Consider the following 23,984-nt stretch of genomic DNA (forward strand, 5'->3'; position numbering starts at 1 on the left):
CCGTATGAGATACCACTTCCAAAGATTAATATATTAGTTACTATATATTATACACTGACTCTTTTTTTTTTTTTTTCAAAAGAAGCATTTCTCTCTCTCCTTGCAAAATAAGGGGATTATAACAAAAATTAACTAGATAGGGGTAAGACTACACCCCCTCTTTTCTACAATAAATATTAAATTCAAATAATTTTTCATGCATATACACACACTATACAAATGGATTATAACAAGAATTAGCTAGACAAGGGTGAGACTATACTACCTTTTTTCTATAATAAATTTTAAATTCAGATTAGTTTTCATACATATACACACACATGTAGCGTGCAACACACTTGACTTAAACTTGGTAGGGTGAAACTCACTCAAGTTTCAATGCCTTCTTCAATGCTTTTAAGGACAAAAATTAAATTCTCATGTGAGTCTCTTTCTACTTCAAATTTTTAAATATTTAATAATTTAGATTTTTCTCAATTATTGAATTGATGTTTCATTTAAACATGATTTCAATTATTGTTTTGGATAGTTTTTAACTATTGAATTCAAGGGTTTTCCATTTAAATATATGTGATTAATTGAGCCATAAAATTCAATATATCATTGAAAATCATTATATATATATATATATATATATATTTTAAGTACCTCTACCATTTTTCAATCAAATATATATATATATATACACACACATATATATTATGATACATTAGTCTCTCACAACATGCATTCATTATTTAACTTAAAAGTAAAATATTCATTTATTTTTATTATTTATTTTAAGTAAAATGATAAAAAAATTATTTACATATGAATTTTGATTAAGCCGTGCATCACACGAGCATAATGCTAGTATATATATATATAAGATTGGGTTCAAGTTTACACATAGTGTAATTCCAAACAATGTTACACTACCCAATAACTTGTTATAGAATTCATATTTTGAAAATCCCACCGTTAAATTACATGTTCTTTATGTTCTTGAGAATCATGCCAATTTTCATGTCAATTGGATGTTATTTACCATTTGATCTATAAACTCATATTTTATGCATTATTTTAAACTACAAAAAATTGAATTTTAAAAATTGATTGATGACATGGCTATTAATCTTTGATCACCTTAAAATTTTGCAAGCATGGAGAATATACAAAGATAATGTAATCTAATGGTAGATTTGTCAAAATTTGCATCCAATTAAAAAATATTGAGTGATGTAACATTACTTAGAGTTACACCAGATATAACTTGAACCCAATATATATATGCATTTTATGATACTTTAGTCTCACACAACATGCAATCATTATATAACTTAAAAGTAAAATATTCATTTGTTTTTATTAATTAATTTAAGTAAATTAATAAAAAAAATTAAATATAAATTTTGATTAAGCCATGCATCACACAGACATAATGCTAGTAACCAAATAAAGACTTAAAAAAGTTGCATTCTACTCATTGTAAATGGACACTCTTAACTTTTTCACTCTATTTTATGTGGACAATCTTTTTGTATTCTAAGTCAAACTCTATAGCCAAAAGTTTTCAAGAAATTTAAAATACTGCCCAATTAAAAATCGTAACACCAAAAGCTTCAGAAATATAGAAATATAGAAATAATTTGTTATCTTATATTGTAATAATTTACAACAACTCATTACATTAATAATAAACGTTTTTTTTTTGGAGAAACAAACGCACACACAAGGGAGGCGGAAAGAGGTTATAACATAAATGTACACCACAACTCCACTTAAAAGTCATGGTAACTTTTAAGGAAGGGTGGGGCAAGTTATACTATACACAACACACTTTCTTAAGCAATGTGGATAAACGTGGTGTCACAAGTTGTGTTTACATTATATAACTTAAAGTAAGGATTATACATCATATGATGTGCTTTTATCATATGACATATTATAAGGTGGGAGTCTAGTCGCATTGGGTAGGAGGGAAATTCTCCAATACTTAAAGTCAGTAAAGAGACATTTCCCCTCAAAAATAAAATTTTAAGAGAATTTATGTATGCATACCTGCTTTGGTAATTATCCCATTTAAAGGGAAATTCTTGAATACTTAAGTCAGTAAAGAGACTTTTCCCCTAAAAAAAAAAAATTTAAAGAGACTGTGGGGAGTAAAAAGACCCTGATGGAGATATGGGTCTTTGGGCCGTGCTAAAGAAGGCCGACCTGCTCTTGAGTTTAGAACTTGTTAGTACTACGGGTCGGCCCATACGCCGAGGATCCGAGGATCCAGCCGAGGGTGAATTTCTCTTCGGACGGACACCGGAGAACCTGGGATTTCATGATAAACGTTAGGCAATGACATGGTTAAAACCAGTGGATAAAAGGGGTAAACCCTTGAATGTCCTGGAAGCACCGATGTAAGAGAAACACCAAGGATAAAGGCTGTCACCTCCACATTAAAGACCCTGCACCTACCACCCTGGCCGCATTAATGGGGAAATGACACCTGAACAGTGGAAGGGAAACTTCTGGTTACTATTCAAAGGCACTGAGAAAAGAAATATCTAGGCTAAGGGGGAGTTTGGGGCAACACGTGTACAAAGCATAAAAAAGAAGAGTATTTAAGGAGCAACCTAGAACAAAAATAGGGGATCCCCCCTTCTTTGTAACCTAAAAGAAAGAGAAAAAAGAGAGAAAAATAATATAAGAACAGTTCTCGGCTTACGTCCGAGCAGGTTGATTTACAATATTCATTGTTGTTTTCAAGTGTTTACCATCTTTGGCTTGTCATTTAATCCTCAAACACTTCTAACCTGGGTTTCAAACTCACGCTCTACAAATCGTATTGTTTAAGGCTCATTGGGCCTGAGCCCGTAACTGTTCTTGGGGCCAGGTGCAATTGTGCACTTACAGAGACTTTACGTAGAGAGGAAAAAAAGATGTAATGCTAAGGTTATTTTTTTCATACCTGCTTTGGTGATTATCCCATTTAATTTACCCCCTTAGCTCAATGGTACACTGAACTTCAATGAGGGTAGGTAAGTATGAAAGAACTTCCATATGGAGAAAGAGATGACTATTTGTCGAGGCTCAACGATGGGGCTTTTTGCGCCCTTGTTGACCTAACATGTCACTAATCCGAGTTGCCATGTCACTAGCCCTTAGTCTAAGTACAATTATTAACATAGTTTGCTATTAGTCTAAGTGAAATTCTATGATTAAAGTTTAAAGAAATTTAAAGAACTATTTCAAGAAATACAAATAGAGTCGTTATTTTTTTTTATAATAAATTTTAATAAACTGCTAAACTTTTCTGTTTTGATGAAAGTTTGGTCTTACCTTCTTTGGCATCATTTATCATGCCATTTTTTCCTGCATGTTTCCTCTATACCTTCTTTCAATTGCACTTTCGAAGTTGCAAACTATGCGCTCATGGCAAGAGAACATCTCTCCTCCATAACATTATACTTCTTTTTATGTTAAACAACCTTCAAGTTGTTCAATAAACAAAGGTTCTGGTCTCCAAGAGGCAATAGCAGTGACTCATGCATTAGTGGGATGCATGACAGTTTCGCACACGGTTTACATTTCATATATAAATAAAGTCCATATCTTAATTTTATGAAACAACATCCTCTCAAGTCTCAAATCTATAAATTATGGCCCAAAAAAATTTCCAAGCTCTCCGGCTCACCAATTTTGGATCCCAATCAAATTAAATAAAACCTGATTTACGTGCCTTAAGACTCTCAGTCCACATATATTAATAGACAGATTTGAAAATGAATATTCTGGACAAACAAAAAAAAGGCACGAGTAAGGAACATTCTGACCAAATAAATATGAGTTAGAATTGTCACGAACGTGAACTTAATTATTGTCAAATAGGTCAGTTCCTGAGTACAGTATTAAAATTGAACCATAAGTCAAGCAAATATATCATCATAAAATTATCCAATAACACTGCCCCATGCGAAAGTTAAACATATATTTATAATAATTTTTGAATTACCTTAATAAGGGACAGTTTATGCTGGCGGCTCAGTTCAGAATAATCATCAAATTGTTAGCTGCAAGTCTGTAATGCATTAACTTCTAAGGAAAATCAAAGCTTGTGACGTGAGAGTAAACCATACCATTTGTGTTCAAGTCAAAGCTAAATCATGGTTAAGTTACAAGTCTATTATTTAGTTTATGTTCATTGCTTTAGAGGAAGAATAAATTTGTGATGAATGAATTATCAATATAATTAAACTGTAACTATATGGATCGATACTAAATTATGCTAGCGCAAATAATAAATGATACAGTAAGCATATTTTAAATGAATGTAAAAGAAAAGAGTAACTTATCAAGTGAACCAAATTGCACAGAGAGTTTGCATCCCAACACTATAAATCATAATAAGAGTCAGATTCAAGATATGATTAACAGCACCATGTCTTGGGCACCATAGGCAAGAGCAATATTCCGTGTCCTGTGGGATGTAAAACTTCCATAACCACCACCACTACCACCACTGCATCCTTTACTACACTGCGTATACATCACTAGTAGAATTAAATGTACGTAAAATAAGCCACATCATAATTATAATTATAATTGTACGGGCCCTACTCCCTGTCAAGCCCAATCGCCCTAAGGCCCGTGAAGACTAACCCTTATAAGAGTCTCGCGTTGATCACACATAGTAACGCGCGCGCCATCCAAGAGGTTCGAGCTCGGAGTGCTCGAAGCAGCCTGTGACATGTCCTGCCGAGCACAGAACTTACATATGGGGTTGGTCCCAACGCCACTATCATTCTCTCATTCCCGCCACCAAACATCCACTTAGATGAAACGGTATTAGACCTCCCTTCCATTGCCTAGGGAACGCCCCTGCCGAGCATCAAACCTAGCGGTGGAGTCAGTTCCAATGCCACTCTCACTTCTTCCCACTCCCAACTAAACCCCCACTTATGGGTAGTAGTATTGGACCCCTTCCTTCACCCATCAGGGGAGTAATCATGACCGTTCCACTAAGTTTGACTATAAATAGGCAGGGAATATTTAGTCAATGGGTTGGCAATTTGAGGGAGAAAAGACGAGAGAGAGAAGGATATCGATTCTCCCCAAGGAAGAGAGGGAAGAGATAGTGAGGAAAGGAAGGAGGCTCAGTATACGGGCCTGCCGAGCATAACGCCACCCGTGGTAGGAAATCCAAAAGCCCACTATACAAATAGATTGTGAGCCCAAATTCCTTCGAGGCCCCATGGCGAGAAAGGAGGCAAAAAAGGCAAGAGGACAGAAGGCATGAGGAGGTTGTAAATAGTTAACAAATTATTAGAGATTATATATTCTAGTAGCTCAGATAAAACCCCCAAAAGAGAAAAAATAAAGAGGAAATTACAAAGTGCGTTAACCTCAATTTGGTTTGTTGTCCTACTAAAAATGAATGAATTCGCACTTGCAGAATAACAAGTACTCCAAAAAAAACCAGAGAAAAAATGAAAAGTAAAAGTGGGTTTACCTCATTTGGGCTGGTTCTCTCCTTAAATTCAAATGCATCACGCTTGCTCAACAAAATCTTTGCCGGATGAGACCGAAGCTTTGAGAAGTTGAAATCTAGGATATGTTTCCTTCTGTGACTAAAAGATTCAAACTTTAACTTCCTTTGATGAGAATTTCTCACCCAAATCTGAGAACCAAATGAACCCACCATTGAGAAACCCATTCTCATATCCTCCAAATGTGTCAAAGATTGGTACTTTGCATGTATTGGCTGCTCCAAAGTGGGTATGTATGAGGGCATTAATTGTAATAATGAGATTTTCTATGCAACATGGATTGGTGGCACATCAAGTTGTATTATCAAATCTTTCCCAACTTGTAAAAGGAGAACATTTGATAAGGATTCTGGGATAGAGAGGGATTGAGATCCCGTGCAATACCTAGGGTATTGCATGATGTGCAATTGCACAAATCCCAGCCGTTCATTTAATCTAACGACTTCTTATTTTGACACCTCACCAGGACACGCTAGCAATCCATGTGCTCACTCAAGATTTCATTTCAACTTCCCATTTTTGAATTTCACTAAAACTTTTCTCTCCTCTCTCTCACTTCAGCCTAGCTCTCTCCGTCACTCTCCCTAACGCTCCATTCTCTCAACCCCGATTGGGCCTCCACCACTCTCTCAACATCCACGGCCTCTCCCTCAACCCCGTCGTCACCATTTCCCTCAACCAAACTTTCCATCACTTAGGAAGTACAAGGTAAAAAATCTAATAGAAAACTTTCCATCCTTACTGAAAGTTATTTTGAATCTTATCTTCAATGTGAAGGGTTCACTGAATTTTTACAGATAAGCTTTCACTTTGAGGAAAATATTTTCTATTAATATAGCAGTCCTATTCTTTTATTGTTGAGTGCTCTGCTTATGGGGATATTTACATTTGCTTAGGAATTTTGATTCATGGGAATTGTTTTTTGTTAAGGTGGTGCTGTCTTTGTTAGAAAAAGAGTAAAAGGAAGTTTATAAGAAGCCTAAATCTAAGATAAAGAAAGGGTTTTTTTTTGCCCCATTGTTACTTCCCAAAAATGCCAAAAATAACTGTTTCACTTGAACTTGGGACCTATATGGCTTGATTTGTTTAAAAACTTTGTATGTCTGAAGCAATTTAGTAATAATTTTCATTTTTTAATCCTACTTAGTTTCTGAAGATATTGTTTTCATCTACTCTTTGTTCACCAGTATCTATTTCTTTCAAATGGTAAATGTTTCAGTGACTCTACTTCTTTACACTATCAATGTTAAAGTTTTTCTCTATATACAGGTGTTGAAGGTATCATTGTGGTTGCACCCATTTTAGTATAAACCCTAACCCTAGAATATATAATCTCTAATAATTTGTTAACTAGTTGCTATTTTGATGATTTGATTCTTCAAATCTTCAATTTCGGTCCTCAATTCCATCCTTTGATGATCAATGGGAAAAAAAATCAACAATAACACAAAATCCCTAAATCGATTTAAGGATTTACCCTAATTCCAACTAGAAGAATAATATCTAACAAAAATTAAACCTCAAATATAAAATAATATGCATGATTAAGTTCATGGTAATGTTTGATTGAATAAAATGGTGAAGGAACTAACATAGATGATTTTTTCAACGGCCATATAATGGGTTAAAGAAAAAATTCCTCTAAATCAATTTGGAAATAAACTTTTTCTTTACCAAAATTAGGCCAAGATAATGCTTGGGAGTTGGGACCAAGCAATATGAAAGGTTAGGTTGATAAGGAAGCCAACGAGCCCATTAGGCTTTTCCAGTTACCCAAAAGCCTCTCCCTTATATGAAAATTTATAAAACTACTTGTGTATTATTTAAATAAATTACATAATTTATTAAAAATGTTCTATAACCAAAACTACACATAGATGATCTTTTATAACTACCAAAATTCCTTTAAATCAGTTTGGAAATAAACTTTCTCTTTACCTAAATTAGGCAAAAACAAGGCAATATGAAAGGCTAGATTGATAAAGAAGCCAACAAGCCAATAGGACAAATAAAAATGGGTCAAGCCGGCTTAATCTGACCTACCTTAAGAGTAATTAACATAGAATGAACCTATTCTGTTATTAGGCCAAAAGCCCATTACTCAGACTTCCCTAGTTACCCGAACCCGTTTATCACACAAACCGGATGATATCCACCCTCCGGATCCTTATCCTACTATCCGAATATCCGATACCGATAGACCGAGCAAAAAAAAAAAAAATCAGAAACTGGGAACGCACAACACAAAAAAGAGAATTCAAAAAAAAATCATAAAATGAACTATGAATCTTCTCGCCAATTCAATGAACACCATTTACCCCTCACTACTTTTCCTCCACAAACCATTCCTCACTCACCCAATCAATCTCAACAACAACAATCCAAAACTCTCACCACGCCGTTTCCAAACGAAATGCTCAGCCTCGGCCTCGACCTCAAACTCAAACGGCGCCGTTTACGAAATCGACATGGTGAAGAACAAGCAAGGCATCTACACGCCGAAACAGAAGAAAGTGGTGGTCCTATGGGACCTCGATAACAAACCCCCGCGAGGCCCGCCGTACAATGCGGCGATGTCGTTAAAACAGTTAGCTCAACGGTTCGGTGACGTCATCGACATGTCAGCCTACGCTAACCGCCACGCCTTCATCCACTTGCCCCAGTGGGTCGTACAGCAACGCCGAGACCGCAAGGAAGTCGATTTGTACGAGCGCAAAGGCTTGATCACGCCGTCCGATCCTTACATCTGCAAAGTGTGCGGCCGAAAATGCAAGACCAATCTCGACTTGAAGAAGCACTTCAAGCAGCTCCACGAGCGAGAGAGGCAGAAGAAGCTGAATCGAATGAGGTCTTTGAAAGGGAAGAAACGACAGCGTTTCAAGGAGAGGTTTATAAACGGGAACGAGAAGTACAACGAGGCGGCTAGGGATTTGGTTACGCCGAAAGTCGGTTACGGTTTAGCTTCGGAGCTGAGAAGAGCCGGCGTGTTCGTTAAGACCGTTGAGGATAAGCCTCAGGCGGCGGATTGGGCATTGAAGAAGCAAATGCAGCACTCGATGAGTAGAGGGGTGGATTGGTTGTTTTTGGTATCTGATGACTCTGATTTTTCGGATATGTTGAGGAGAGCGAGGGAGGCGAATTTGGGGACTGTGGTTGTTGGTGATTGGGATAGGGCGTTGGGGAGGCATGCGGATTTGTGGGTGCCGTGGGTTCGGGTGGAGAAGGGGGAAGTTAGGGAGAAGGATTTGTTGAGGAAGGAGAAGAGGACGGGGAGCGAGTTTTTGGATAGGGAGGATGAGTTGTTTTCGGTTAGTAGCTTGGATGAGAATGCGGGGTGGAATGAGATTGATTTGGATAGTGTTGTGGATGAGATTGTTGCCGCGAGGACGGAGGTTAATGGGGTGAGGATTTCGGCTTTTGATGAAGGGGAAGAGGAGGATGAGGAGGAGGATGAGGATGGGGAGGTGGATTTGTTATGGGATAGTGAGGATGAGGAGGATGATGAGTATTATTAGTGGTTGGTTGGTTGGTTGGTTATACTTATACAAGGCATGTGCCAATTGATTCTTTTGCTTGAATTAGAACAATTATGTGTAGGAATTGATGGGAAGAGATTGAATGTGGAAGAACTTAATGTGCAGCAAAGCTGTAATTTCCATCCTTGATTTACAATCAGGAATACAGAAATGGTATTTTTCTGCTCTCGCATAATTTAAGTGTGTAGCTTTTGTATGTGCAGAGTTAGTACAATCTATAAATTTTTGTACTAGTTATTTTATAATGAGAATTGGTACATTACTGCAATCTATTCAGGACTAGTTTATGTTTTGACTGGTTTCTTTGCATTCGTCTTGGTATGTTGTTTAGTCTGTGAAATTTGAATGGGTGAGCGTGTAGTTTTCATCACATTAGTTGTTTCCAATTTGTCTGCAGAAGAAAAGGTTTTGCACAATTATGCATATCTAGGCAGATAAGAGTAATTATTTGTTGCGTCACTTTTTAAACAGTGATTGTATTGGTTTGGTCTTGATCTCATAATATCATCTGCTTGTTTTGTATGTTGTTGCTACTATATATTTCTTAATTACTTAAAAGTTAACGTAAAAAATGCTGATTAAAATACAAAGTTCATGTTTAAACTAGCTTCTAAGGTGATTGTAGTCATGCTAAGATAAAGAATAAGGAAGTAAATGGAAATTAGTGCCTAGTGGCCTTGGAAAGTGGTCTTGATGATTTAACTTGGTGGAATTGAAGACATTGTTGAGTTATAGACTAAGGAATTGAAATCCTAAACTATCATATTTCTACTACTATAACGAGGGGTTGCAAAAAAAAAAAATTCTAGAGACGTTAATGTTAAAGTAGTTGTAGAAAATGTGTAGATGAAAATAGCCTATGTGACATACTATAGATGTATAGATTTATAGTGCCTCTGAATTTGACTAAAACCTTAAGGGGCCTACGTAAAATTCTGTTACATCCTCTCCTTGCTCCCAACCCAAGATTGTGGAAGACGGTATACGTGCATTGTGATGGTGTGATCAGCTTCAGCAAGTGTGGAGTTCAGATCCTAGATTTGACAACTGAAGATCAGAAGGGTCAGGGTCTATTGCTGATCTGATGGGGTTGGTGTTGGTGCAGCTGTCGTCTTTTGGCGCAGCACTCTTCACCATGGTTGCTTGGTGTCTTTGGCGAAGGAGAAACAGAGTGAGGATGGATCAATATTCTTAGGACCTCTCACAGGTGATGTCAGGGGCAAGGGAGCTGCTACAGGAGTTTTTGGAGGTTCATGACTCTCCCTCAAAACCGAGACTACACCACCAACCAGTTGGATGGTGTCCTCCTTTTATGGGTGAGATTGCAGTTGCATTGCCAGCATTTTATGGGTTACCTGTCCAATGATATCAAGACGTTGCTTTCCATTTAAAGTTTTTCTCCATGGTTTTTATATCCAAAATCAAGCCAGTAAATCTATATTTTTTCGTCGATACTTAGGTGGGTGGAGTTTCCTCGGTTTCAATCTCTAAAAGAGTAAAAAAATATCCTTACAACATTAATTTACGAAATGAAATGAAGATTTTGTTTTAGATTGGAAAGTGAATTAAAAGGATGTGTTTAGTAGTGCATTGGCACTATCAGAAAAGTTATTTAGGAGCCTTAAAGTTCTTTTAGTAGAAATTGTCAAATGTTTGATAATTCTGCTAAATAGTCTTTTTTTTTAGTCATTTGCTAAAGAGATTTAACTATTAACTTTTAAGAGGGCCTTAAAATTGAAATTTGGAGCTTTTAAGAAAAATTTTTATAATTCACCCTTCATATTCTATAAATGCAGGACTTTAAAAGCTTTATTCATTTTAATTTGTCAAATACTTGAAATGTTAAAAAAATTGTCAAATACTTAAAATGTTAAAAAGTGTTTCAAGTAAAATTCTATATCGTAAAAGAATTATCTTTTTTTTTTTAATGAAAGAAATGAGTTTTATTAATATAAAGTATAAACTCAACTAGATACATCAATGAGCAATTATGAGCTGCCACATTAGCTACTCGTTTGAGATACTAGAGATCTCATAACATTCAATTCTACTTGACATGAACTTGACTGACGTCTGCAATAAGATTGCCCAGCCACGATTGGGTCATAGTCATGAGTGCTTGTAGTAAATATTAGCAAATAGCCATGAGTGGCAGTGCTTGTAGTGAGATGTAATATCAAGGGCAAACTGCAATACCAAATGGATTGAAGATAATTAATAAAGGAGATTTTATCAATAGAATTCAATAATATATATATTAATAAAAAGATTTAAAAAAAAAAAAAAAAAAAACCAGATGAAAAGTAGTTATAACGGCCAAATGGCTTAACTTCCCACCATGACCGACGTCATTTTGGGATTGCCAATTAAAACCGAAGGCCGCTCAAATTTTCAATCCACTTGTCTCGGCAGCTTCGCATGAGAGAGAGTCACAGAGACTCATTTTCATTCTTGTTAATCAAATCACTACTGACACTGTATTGGAAGGAACCCTTCACTCAGTCGCTCAAAATTGCACAAAGTGCAACACACACACATACTATTGAACAAATGGAGCAGAGGAGAGAGAGGCAGAGAATTGAGAGAACAGAGAGAGCAGCAAGGAGAGATCAGACGCAGCGAAAATGCCTCTCATCTGCTCGACAAAATGCCCTCACTACTAACACTGACACTGACATTATTAGCACCCTACCGGACACTCTCCTCTCCCACATCCTCTCTTTTCTCCCAATCGGAGACTCCGTCGCAACAAGCATTTTGTCCAACAGGTGGAGGTCTCTCTGGACTCTCGTCCCTAATCTTTGCTTGGACCAGAGAGAACTTACAAATGAGGAGGAGGATCAAAAGTTGAGGTTTGTGGATATAGTGTTCAGAATCTGGACTCTTCGAAACGCCATTTCCAATCCCACGCCCCTACGCAAATTGTGCATTTGTTGGCATAACAATTGTCTTCCCTTCTATGTCGACACATGGCTCCGTGCCACCAATCTGCGTGATCTGCAACAGCTCTTTCTCTCAATATTGACTTCTTTTAAGACACCTTTCGAGTTGCCCCGTAGTCTCTACTTTTCTACAAAACTAGTGGTTCTGAAATTTGCAGGGGATATTAATCTAAATCCTCCTCCTGCTTGTGCGCTCCCATGTCTCAGGATTCTAGGACTTAGAGGTGTTATACTTGCAAACCAAGACTCTCTCTCTACCTTCCTCACTGCCTGCCCTGTCCTCCACGATTTGTCCCTCACATTGTTTGGAATTAGTTTGGAACATTTGGAGGAGTTCAGTGTCACTGTACTCGTGCCTACGCTGAAAATATTATATTTAGATTGGCAAGTTAGGTCTCCTTCCTACAAATTCCATATAAACACTCCAGATCTCGAGTACTTTTGTTTCACAGGTTTTTTGAACGGGGATTATGTGTTGGAAAACCTCCACAACGTGGTCGAATGTGTACTTCAATTTGAGCAGCGCACTTCGTTGAGTATTGAAGATTACGCGAAGAAATCATGGAACTTCATGAGACCACTCTATAATGTTATTTCCATGGAATTGAGCACAATTACCGCACAGGTCACGCTACATTTTCATGCTCTAATAACTCTCTATCATTAATTAATTCGCTAAATACTGAATAATATTGTTCTAAGTTAGTTGCGAGTTTGTGAAATTTGTAATTGTTATGTGGTAGTGCAGATACTCTGCTATGATTCTAATCATGAAGATGGTCCCACATTCTATAATTTGTCCTCCTTGAAATTTTTTGGTGGCATTTCGTCTGAGTGGTATGTGTGGGATGGAGTGCGACTCTTGCTTTATCGGTCTCCAAAGCTACAAATACTTTCATTTGAAAAGTTTCACTTGCTTGGTTCAAATCTTAGACCTAAACGCTTGGAGGAGCCACTGGATGTTCCTGAATGTCTGTCATCACACCTTACTACCTGTCTTTATAAAGGATTTGATGGGAAAGAGGAAGAGATGGAACTTGTTAGACAAATCCTGAAGGCAGCCAAAGTATTAAAGTCAATGAAAATCAGTGTTAACGGTTATCTAGACTCAAAGAAGCTTCGTGTTTGCAAGGAATTGAGGAAATTTCAAAGGAGCTCTCAGAATTGTGAAATTGCATTTGAGGAAGGACGTTTCACATGATGTGGCATTTTATCTCGTTCCTCTTTGATATTGCATGTTACCTGCTTTGCTTTAATATCTTTGTGTAATTCATTTGTTGCCTTTGCTATGTCAGACTTTATAATAATTTCCAAACGTACTTGCTGATCCCATGTTCTCCCTGATGTGATTCCGTGTTTATATATATTGGATTTTTGTAGAAATTAGCACCATGTGTGCTACTGGAATGTTTGCTTGACTGTTTGCACTTGAAGAAGCAAAGCGGTCATTCCCATCACTGATTGTAGCAATCAGGATTAGAGAAGTGGTATTTTTCTGTCCTGCATAATCTATGCATGTTGCTTTTGTTTCAGTGTTAGTAAAAGCTATAAATTTCGTAGATATTTAATCATGAGAATTGGTGCAATAATGCAATCTATTCAGGACTAGTTTATGCTCACATCATTTCTTTTCTATTTGTCTGCAGAAGAATTGATGTTAACTAGACTTGGTTACCATAAGAAGCAAAGGTTTGGAACAATTATTCATTGTACATTTATGCATATCTAGGCTGATAACTGATAAGAGGAATTACTTGTTGCTTCACTTTTTTAAACAGTGGTTTGATTGGTTCTATCTTGATGTCCTGAGATTATGTGCTGGTTTTGAATGTTGTTGTTATTTTCTTTTTTCTTGATTCTTTAAAAGCTCATGTAAAAACCATATATCTAGATCCTAAGGTGATTGCAGTCATATTAAGATAAAGAATGGAGAAATAAATAGGAAAAAAGAAATTAGTGTTTTGTTGACTATGTTACAGATTGAGTGGCAAGTGTATGTAGCAGAAAGGTCTTGAAGGAAGACCAGGCCAGTGATTTCTATAAGATGCAGCCCTATATGAGGTTGCATTTTTTAGAAAGTGTTCTTGATGACCTTAACTAGGTGGAATTAGAGGTATTGTTGAGTTTTACAGTAAGAAATTGAAACCTAAACTTTTATATTTGTACTACTATAAAGAGGTTTCAAAATAAAACTAAAGATGTTAATGCTATATTAGTAGCACTGGAAAAATAAAAGAAATTGTTATACTTCTTACTCTTTAAATATCACATTCCATGAAGATTTCAAATATTCAATGTATGAGCTGACCGGTTTAAGTATTTCAAGTTTTTGAATGTGGACCAGACCGGTATAGATCCCAGATGTACCTCAGGACTGATAAGTCTGATCCAGTTTTTGAAAAGATTGATTGCGAGTTTAAAATCCATTGAGTTCATGTATGACTTATCAATCAAAAAAATACTTTGCTCATGGTCCCAATTATCCTGAAGCCAGGATTATGATCATATAGTTAATTCAAATCTTTTCCCTGTATTTCCCATAGTCTTCATCATAAACACACCAATTAAGGAAACAAATACTAACAACAATGTTGGCTACTTTAATTGGTGTTCAGTTGAAAATTTGTGATAGAAGTTTTTCTGTTGATAATGTTTCATCATGCCATGCATACCTTTGAACGTTCTTGAAGCTTTAAAAAATAAAAGACCATTTATTAGCAATTCCTACCAGATGATTAAGATTAACCACAGGTCCACAAATCAAGCATGTTTGTCACTTGTCTAACATCATATGTATTCATTTGTAGTATGAAGCATGTGTAGTTCTGGATATATTTGTTTGGCTGTTTGCATTGAAGGTCCAAATCTGTTCTTCCCATAAAAAACTACAGTATTTCTTTTCACTATGAAACTCTGCAAGGTTAATGCTGATGGACTTCAGGTCTGCAAATATGGTATTTATATGCTTCAAATCGTTTAAGTATGTTTATTTTGTTTGTGTAGATTTAATTAGTAAAACGGCCTGAAGATCAGCTGATTGAGGAGTTAGTCTTGATTTAAGCAAAGATGCTCCTCTGAAGCTGGAGTGAATTAATTACACAAATCATTAATAATGAGACTTGGTACACTTTTTGTATGTTGTTAACACAAAAACTATGATGCATGTTTACACCTTCCTGAAATTTGAATCAGTATCCGAAAGGTGCTTAGTGAACTCATTTGTTTAAGATGTGTATGCACAAGAATTGACATTAACTAGCCTTAGCATTTGTATTTTCCATTGGGGTAAAGCGTGCTATTAGGCATATCTATTCAGAAAAAAAGGGAAGAAGAAAAGGAAGTAATAAAAAAAAGGTCATATAGGAAAATAAGAACAGGAAAATAAAGATAAAACTTAGGAGTTAGCACCAAGGCTTGCTTGGTATCAGCACCAAGCAAAGAAAAACCACTAGAAGTTAGCAACTAGGGTTGGCACCAAACTATGATGACAATTTCAATTGAATCTTTATTAATCAAAATAATCTCCTTTTGGTAGGAGTACAATATTTTGCTTAAATTTGTTTAATAAACCATAATTCTAACTGATCTAAGAAACCCTACGTTCGGACTTTCTTGCACTCACAAATTGTTAAATACATGATTGATTATCTGAAGGCCATCTTTGGTCCAAGGCTTAGGGTCAGGAGCAAAGAAAGCAAGTTTGAAACATGTCAACAAATATTTCATGTATTCATTTGTAGTATGAAAACTTTAAGTACCAGCTTGAGTCTTGAACTCTTTCTTTCCCCTTCCTCCGTTACAATCTTCTACTTGCTTCATCACTTTTACATTTCTCTCTTGCCACTGTTACAGCACTAGCAATAGTGGTGCTAAATAGCTATATAGCTATTTTTAGCACCACTAAAACTTAAAATGTACTCTGCAATAGTGGAGTTAAAGCAATATTTTTGTCTCCACAGCTTCAGTGCACAGTTATTTTTGGTTGTGCACTGTAGCTGAATGGTAAAAAAAAAAAAAAATTGCATTCACACTACTATTCTTATTTTTTATTCTTTCTTCTCCATTTCATTTTGTGTTCACACTACTTTTCCTCTCTCCATGTCTCTGTGCAATGATTTCTATGCATTTTATTTTGCGTTCTCTTCGTATATGTGATTTCTATGGCTTTGATGGTGGTTGTGGTAGTGTTTTGATGGTTGAATAAAATTATTTTATTGTAGTATTTATATTATTTTATTGTGTTAAAATCTAAAATAAAACCACTGCTGTTGAATGTGAAAAGTTAAAATAAATAAAGTGACTTTTTGTGGTGCTAAAAAACTAAAAATTTGGCTCCACTGTTGTGGATGCTCTATTGGTCTTATATGTGCATGTCCCTTCGGTCTACTTTGGTCCATTTCATATTTTTCAACCCAAAATTTAATATAAAACAACATAATTTTTTAGTCCAAAACTAAAAAACACATCCTATAAAAAGAATCAATTTATAGTCCAATTAATAAAAAAAATGGACCAAAGTAGATCAAATTAGACCGAATGGATCTAAATAGACCGAATGACACTGACATAAATCGAAATAAATTGAATGTAGCAGAAATGTTTTAAGGGAAGTCCAAGGTAATGAATTCTCTTTAAGAATTATCCTACAAAATCAAATATCAATGGCAAATTGCAATACCAAATGGATTGGAGATAAGTGGGTTCTAATTAGTTCAACTGGTAAAAAATTTTATAGTTGAATAAGAGATCTGGGTTCGATCTCCACTTATACCAAAAATTGATTAATGTCTTGATCTGATAATAAAGAACTATCATTAAGATTGAACTCTATAGATTGAAAAAAAATATTAGAGATAATTAATAAAGAATATTTTATCAAATGAATACAATAAAAATAAATAAAAAGATGAATAACCATTTTATTAAAAAAAAACAGATAATTGCTTAACTTCGAACTTACCACTGTGAATTCAAATTCAAAACTCATAACAACTTTAGAATTTATTACTGCTCCTTAAATTTTCAATCCGCTCCATGAGTGAGTCAGAGACTCATTTTCGTTCTTGTTAATCAAATCATTACTGTACTGTCTTCTCTTCTGTACCCGCCCAAAATTGAAACCCTTCTTCACTCAGTCTCTTAAAATTCCCATAAAGCGAACGACACACATATTGAACAAAAATGGAGCAGAGGCGGAGAATTGAGAGACCCGAGAGAGCAAAAAGGAGAGATCAGAAACAGAGAAAACGCCTCTCAACTGCTCGACGAAATGCCTTCACTACTGACACCGACATTATTAGCGACCTACCGGACTCTCTCCTCTCCCACATCCTCTCCTTTCTCCCAACCCGAGACTCTGTCGCGACAAGCATTTTGTCGAGCAGGTGGAGGCCTCTCTGGACTCTCGTCCCTGCCCTTCACTTGGACCAGAGAAAACTCACAGAGAATCGAAATTACAGTTTTGCAGATATAGTCTCTGGAATCTGGACTGTTCGAGACGCCATTGCCAATCCCATGCCCCTACACAAATTGAGCATTTACTGGTATCAAGATTGTCTTCCCTCCGATGTTAACACATGGCTTCGTGGCACCAATCTGCGTGATTTGCAAGAGCTCTATCTCTACATATTTACCGATGTTCACCAACCTTTGGAGTTGCCCCGTAGTATCTATTTTTCCACAGCATTAGTGGTTCTGAAATTGATTTCTTCAATTCTTCTCGATCCTCCGCCTGCTTGTGTGTTACCATGTCTCAGGATTCTAGTACTTACTCGTGTTAAATTCGCAAACCGCGACTCTCTCTCTACCTTCCTCACTGCCTGCCCGGTCCTCCTCACTTTGTCCCTCACAATGTATGATGTGAATTTTGAACATTGGGACGAGTTCAATGTCGTTGTACTCGTACCCACGCTTAAAACATTACATTTACACTGGCATGTTCTGTCTTCATCAATCAAATTCCAGATAAACACCCCGGCTCTCGAGTACTTTAATTTTAGAGGTTTTTTGAATGGGGATAATGTGGTGGAAAACCTCCCCAATGTGGTTGAATGTGTCCTTCAATTTGAGCAATGTGTTTTGATTGATTTTGAAGATTACGCAAAGAGATTACGGGACTTCATGGGACCACTCCGTAATGTTATTTCCATGGAATTTAGCACAACTACTGCACAGGTAAGATTGTGCTATATTTTTCATGATCTAACTCTCTATCATTATTGAATTTGCTAAATACTAAATAATATTATTGTAAGTGAGTTGTGACTTTGTGAAATTTGTGATTGTTATGTGGTCGTGCGTGCAGATCCTCTGCCGTGATTTTAATCGTGAAGATGGTCCCACATTTTATAATTTGTCCTCCTTGAAATTATTTGGTGGCAGTTCATCTGAGTGGTATGCGTGGCATGAAGTACGTCTCTTGCTTTTTCGGGCTCCAAAGCTACAAGTGCTTGCATTTGAATGGAAACACTTGCTTGGCTTAAATATTTATAAACCTAACCCTTGCTTGGAGGAGCCACTGGATGTTCCTGAATGTCTGTCATCACGCCTTACTACCTGTCATTATAAAGGATTTGAAGGGAAAGAGGAAGAGATGGAACTTGTTAGACAAATCCTGAAGGCAGCAAAAGTGTTAAAGTTGATGAAAATCACTGTTACCAGTTATCTAGGCTTAAAGTTGAAGCTTCTTATTCGCGAGAAATTGGAGAAGTTTCAAAGGAGCTCTCAAAATTGTGAAATTGCATTTGAAGAATTACGTTTCACATGATGCGGCATTTTAGCTCGTTCCTCTTGGATATGCATGTCACCTGCTTTGCTTTAATATCTTTATGTAATTCATCTGCTGCATTTGCTATGTTGGAGTTTATTCCTATGGTACAGTGCAAAATGCTTGAAGATTTAATTCCTTCAATTATGCTAGTTTTTAGTAAGCATGTTTTCAATTCTGGATTTTCCACCCTGGTATAGCATATACTTGCTGATTTCTTGTTCTCCCTGAGCTTTTTTTTTTCTTCTTCCTTTTTAATTTCCACTCATACTTGCTGATTCCATGTTTGTATATTGGATTCTGGTAGAAATTAGCACAATGTGTGCTACTGGAATGTTTGTTTGGCTGTTTACACTTGAAGGAGCAAAGCTGGTATTCCCATCGCTGATTGAAGTAATTAGGATTAGAGAAATGGTATTTTTCTGTCCCGCTTAATCTATGTATGTTGCTTTTATTTGTGCAGTTTAGTAAAAGCTAGAACTTTCATAGATATTTGATAATGAGAATTGGTACAATACTGCACTCTATTCCGGTCTAGTTTATTGTCACGTTTTTTGTTTCCTATTTTTCTGCAGAATAAGTGATGTTAACTAGCATTGTTTTGCCATAGGAAGTAAAGTTTTCATACAATTATACATATCTAGGTTGATTACTTATAAGAGGAATTATTTGTTGCTTCATTTTTTTAAAAAGTGGTTTGATCAGTTCTGTCTTGATGTCCTAATATTATGCGCTGGTTTTGAATGTTGTTGCTATTGTTTTTTCTTGATAACTTAAAGGTGATTGTAGTCATGCTAAGATAATGAATGGAGAAGTAAATAGGAAAAAGAAATTAGTGCTTAGATGGCTATGCTACAGATTGAATGGAAAGTGCATGTAGTAGAAAGGTTTTGAGGGAAGACCAAGCCAGTGATTTCTATAAGATGCGGCCCTATATGAGGTTGCATTTGTAGAAAGTGGTCTTGATGACCTTGGTAGAATTGAAGGTATTGTTGAGTTCTACACTAGAATGAGGAATTGAAACCCTAAACTATTTATATTTCTACTACTATAAAGAGGATACAAAATAAAACTAAAGATTTTAATGTTAAATTAGTAGCATTGGAAAAATAAAAGAAATTGTTATACTTCTTACTCTATAAATATCACATTCCATTAAGAATTTTAAATATTGAATGTATGAGCTAACTTCTATTCGGGCAATACTCTCTTTCATTCAATGTTGGGTTTGTTACTTTGCCCATTACTCCCTTAATAAAAGAAGTAATACATGTTAGTTTACTCTTTTTGGGGGATGTCTTCGGATGTCAAACACTTTAAAATAAGGGTAAAAACCAGTTCCGGTTCCCTGTTTTGTAGGTGGAAATGCCAGTTCTGACTGCTTTTAAGTATTTCCAGTTTTTGAATGTGGACCAAACCAGTATAGATACCAGTCACAGTTGTACCCCAGACTGATTGGTCTGATCCTGTGTTTGAAAACAATGGTTGCAAGTTTAATATCCATTGAGTTCTTGTATGGCTTATTGATCAAAAAATACTTTGCTCTTGGTCCCAGTTATCCTGAAGCCAGGATTTTGAATGATTATATAGTTAATTGGAATCTTTTCCCTGTATCTTCCATAGTCTTCATCATAAACACAGCAGTTAAAGAAACAAATACTAACAACAATGTTTGCTACTTTTATTGGTGTTCAGTTGAACTTTCTTGACGTTTTAAAAAATAATAAACCATTTATTCGCAATTCCTATCAGATGATCAGGATGAACCTCAGGTCCACAAGTCAAGCATGTCTGACACATATCTAACATCATATGTATTCATTTGTAGCATGAAGCATGTCTAGTTCTGGATGTATTTGTTTGGCAGTTTGCATTGAAGGTCCAGATTTGTTCTTCCCATCACAAACTATTTATTTTCACCATCGAACTCTAGAAGGTTAATGCTCATGGACTTTAGGTCTGAAAATATGGTATTTGTCTGCTTCAAATCATTTAAGTATGTTTGTTTTGTTTGTGTAGATTTAATTAGTAAAAGCCTGAAGATCAGCTGACTGAGGAGTTAGTCTTGATTTATGCAAAGATGCTCCTCTCTGGAGCTGGTGTTAATTAATTACGCAAATAATTAATAATGAGACTTGGTACAGCTTTATGTTGTTGACACAAATCTCATGATGCATGTTTACAACTTCCTGAAATTTGAATCAGCATCAGAAAGTTAACTCATTTGTTTAAGATGTGTCTACACAAGAATTGACATTAACAACCTTAGCATTTGTATTTTCCATTGGGAGTAAAGCATACTATTAGGCATATCTATTCAGCCAAAAATAAAAGAGGCTTATCTAGGTTGATTAGAAGATGTATGTTGCTTCACTTCTTTAAAGACTGTTCTGATTGTGACACAGGATCTGATTGTGAAGCAGGACAAGCTAGAATGATGCAGCAATGTAAATTAAGAATAGAAAAATAAAGATAAAACCTAGAAGTTAGCATCTAAGTTTGCTTTGCATCAACACTGAGCGAAGAAAAATAACTAGGAGTCAGCAGCTAGGGTTGGCACCAGACCATGGAGACAATTTCAATTGAAACTTTATTCATCAAAATAATCTCCTTTTTAATATTTTTCTTATATTGGTGTACTAAAAGATAATTCTAATGTCTAACTGATCTAAGAAACCCTACTTATTGAATTACAAAAATAATATTGGCTTTAAATAAAATACTAATAAACCTAATTAAATACGAGGACCTAAAAATAAAATACAATGGACCAAAAATAAAATTTTCTTGTAAAATTAATAATACTAAAATATTATGTAAATCTTCCCAGATAACTAGTTTTTGGTGATTGGAATCATGCAAGGATGTAGAATGGATAAATGAATGGGGAAAAAAAATCAATGCCAAGTGTAAAGCTTGAAAAGAGGCTACACGTAGTAAAAATTATTTGAGGGAAGACAGGACCGCTGATTTTCTAGAACATGAGGGCGTGGCTGAAGGTGAATTTTGTAGAAAGATTTTTCTAGAAAACTTTGACTAGATATGGAATAAAGGCTTTGTTGAGGTTTAGACCAAGATATAAGGAATTGAAACTAGAATACTGTTTTGTCTAGAAAACTTTAACTATATATGGAATTAGGGCTTTGTTGAGTTTTAGACCAAGATACTGTTTTGTTGAGGTTCAAATATTATTTGAAGATTTATATGTTAAAAAATAGTAGTGGAAAAGGTTTAGATGAAACTAATATACTGTTTTGTCTTTAGTAACAGATGTTCAAGCCTCTGAAATTGACTAAAACAGTAAAATCTGGTTGGGCCTGCTTAAGGTACAGTCATACACACACAAAGTTATGTACTGCCCCCAGCCCCAGCCAAATGCAGGGGTGGGGGTGTGTGGGAGGCATAGGCAAATGCAATGCTTTATCTGGTGAACATTTATAATGTTTTGAATACTTTATTGGAGTTCTGAGGGCATGATTACTATTTTACTTGACTTTTCTGGAACATATTATAGTTTCATTTTTGTGGACTGATTCTCTGGTCTTTAGGCAATCTGAACTCTATCGTGGACTTGAATTATTTATGGTCGTTTGGATTGAAAGGAGGAGTAGGGTAGGATTGGCTCAAAATTAGCCTATTTTCAGCCAGCTCTACTCTACTCCCCTCCACTCCCTTTCCCTCTCCCTCTCCCTCAATCCAGACAGCCTTAGAGAATACATTAGCCATTGTCATTGTTTCCTCTAAAGTACATGTCATGTGTGGAGGCAGTAAAGCTTATTTCTACTTCAGATTACTTTTTTTCATCAATAATCTTAAATGACTCGCATAAAACAGATTACTTTGTCATTACGGTACTTCTCATGTAGTTCTTTGATGAAACTTCATTATGTGATGCAGACCTTCGGACTTTCTTACCCTCCCAAATTGTTATATACATGATTATTTATCTGTAGTTTCAATCAAGCTTATTGATTCAGAATTTTGAACCCACAATCTTAGTAAGATAGTGCTGAAGGTCATAATTGGTCCCAGGCTTAGCGTCAGGTGCAAAGAAAGCAAGTTTGAAACATGTCAACAAATATCTGTGTTCATTTGTATTATGAAACTTTTAAGTACCAGCTTGAGTCTTGAACTCTTTTCCCTTCCTCCGTTACAATCTTCTACTTCATCACTTTTACATTTTTCTCTTGCCACTGCTATTATTGGTCTTATTTGTGCATGTCCCTTCGGTCCACTGTGGTCCATTTCATATTTTTCAACCAAAAAGTAAGAAAAACAAATGTAAAGAATCCTACCAAAGATTCAATTTAAGGCCCAAATTCTTCTCAAAAATAAAAAATTAAGGCCTAATTAGACCAAACTGGACCGAAGGCACCGAATTGGACCAAAGGGGAATGAAGTAGACTGAACTGAACTGAAATGGACTTAAGGGGACTGAAGTAGACCGAATTAGACTGAAATTGACAAAAATAGACCGAACTGGACCAAAATGTTTCAGCTTTCAGATATCACATAGAATTATGCAAATACTACCAGATTCAGGGGCGGACCTACAGTAGGGCAGAGGGGGGCCATGGCCCCCCCACCCCCATTAAAAAAAACTGGTATTCAAAAAATTAAGTTTGCCCTTAAATATATATATATATATATATATATATATATATATATATATATATGTGTGTGTGTGTGTGTGTGTGTGTGTGTCTCTCTCTCTCTCTCTCTCTCTCTCTCTCTCTCTCTCTCTCTCTCTCTCCTCCTCTAAAATCTTTAGATATTGACCTACAAGAAAAGAAATAAATAAATAAAATTCATGCCCCTTTAACTAAAAGAACAAAATAAATATGGACTAAAAAAAAATTGTGCACAAAATAAGAAACACTTATTTTCATGTTATACTTTGTTGATGTGTTTTATAACATAAAATCTTTAAGAAATACTTATTTTGTATGTAATATTTTGTTGAATATAAAATAGATATTAGTTTTTATTTTCACATATATATATTTTTTTGGTTTTAAGCTTTGGCCCCCTCAGGTATGAATCCTGGTTCCGTCCCTGACCAAATTGATATGTTTGTATAATTTTCAACTCAATCTCTCACTTTTCTTATGAAAGTTTATCGGTTTGTAAAGTCATTTTCTAATATAAAATTAGCGAACTCCTCACTCTATTGTCATATGAGCATACTATAACTATTGGTTTAGTTTATCATCACACTAGG

General features: G+C 35.7%; 3 protein-coding genes across 3 annotated transcripts; all 3 read left to right on the forward strand.

Moving 5' to 3' along the window:
- Window positions 1–7,735: 7,735 nt before the first annotated feature.
- Window positions 7,736–9,327, forward strand: LOC142643903 (uncharacterized). Its single transcript, XM_075818623.1, has one exon. The coding sequence runs from the start codon at window positions 7,802–7,804 to the stop codon at window positions 9,032–9,034; it is 1,233 nt and encodes a 410-aa protein (XP_075674738.1). The 5' UTR covers window positions 7,736–7,801; the 3' UTR covers window positions 9,035–9,327.
- A 2,278-nt stretch (window positions 9,328–11,605) lies between these two features.
- Window positions 11,606–13,256, forward strand: LOC142625888 (F-box protein At4g22280-like). The gene is made up of 2 exons (XM_075799637.1): window positions 11,606–12,622; window positions 12,746–13,256. Exons 1-2 carry the CDS (start codon window positions 11,606–11,608, stop codon window positions 13,196–13,198), a joined length of 1,470 nt encoding a protein of 489 aa, XP_075655752.1. The 3' UTR covers window positions 13,199–13,256.
- A 3,772-nt stretch (window positions 13,257–17,028) lies between these two features.
- On the forward strand, window positions 17,029–18,903 carry LOC142622090 (putative FBD-associated F-box protein At3g50710). The gene is made up of 2 exons (XM_075795520.1): window positions 17,029–18,171; window positions 18,302–18,903. The coding sequence occupies exons 1-2, from the start codon at window positions 17,179–17,181 to the stop codon at window positions 18,761–18,763; spliced, it is 1,455 nt and encodes a 484-aa protein (XP_075651635.1). The 5' UTR covers window positions 17,029–17,178; the 3' UTR covers window positions 18,764–18,903.
- The last annotated feature ends 5,081 nt before the right edge of the window (window positions 18,904–23,984 follow it).

This window comes from Castanea sativa, chromosome 1 (genome assembly GCF_040712315.1).
Source record: "Castanea sativa cultivar Marrone di Chiusa Pesio chromosome 1, ASM4071231v1".
In the NCBI taxonomy this organism is placed as follows: Eukaryota; Viridiplantae; Streptophyta; class Magnoliopsida; order Fagales; family Fagaceae; genus Castanea; species Castanea sativa.

Excerpts from the sequence above, each read along its gene's own strand:
- LOC142643903 (XM_075818623.1), top strand. The coding sequence starts at position 7,802 with ATGAATCTTCTCGCCAATTCAATGAACACCATTTACCCCTCACTACTT.
- LOC142625888 (XM_075799637.1), top strand. The coding sequence starts at position 11,606 with ATGGAGCAGAGGAGAGAGAGGCAGAGAATTGAGAGAACAGAGAGAGCA. Across the intron at positions 12,623-12,745 it reads TGAGCACAATTACCGCACAG|ATACTCTGCTATGATTCTAA; the intron begins GTCACGCTACAT and ends GTGGTAGTGCAG.
- LOC142622090 (XM_075795520.1), top strand. The coding sequence starts at position 17,179 with ATGGAGCAGAGGCGGAGAATTGAGAGACCCGAGAGAGCAAAAAGGAGA. Across the intron at positions 18,172-18,301 it reads TTAGCACAACTACTGCACAG|ATCCTCTGCCGTGATTTTAA; the intron begins GTAAGATTGTGC and ends TCGTGCGTGCAG.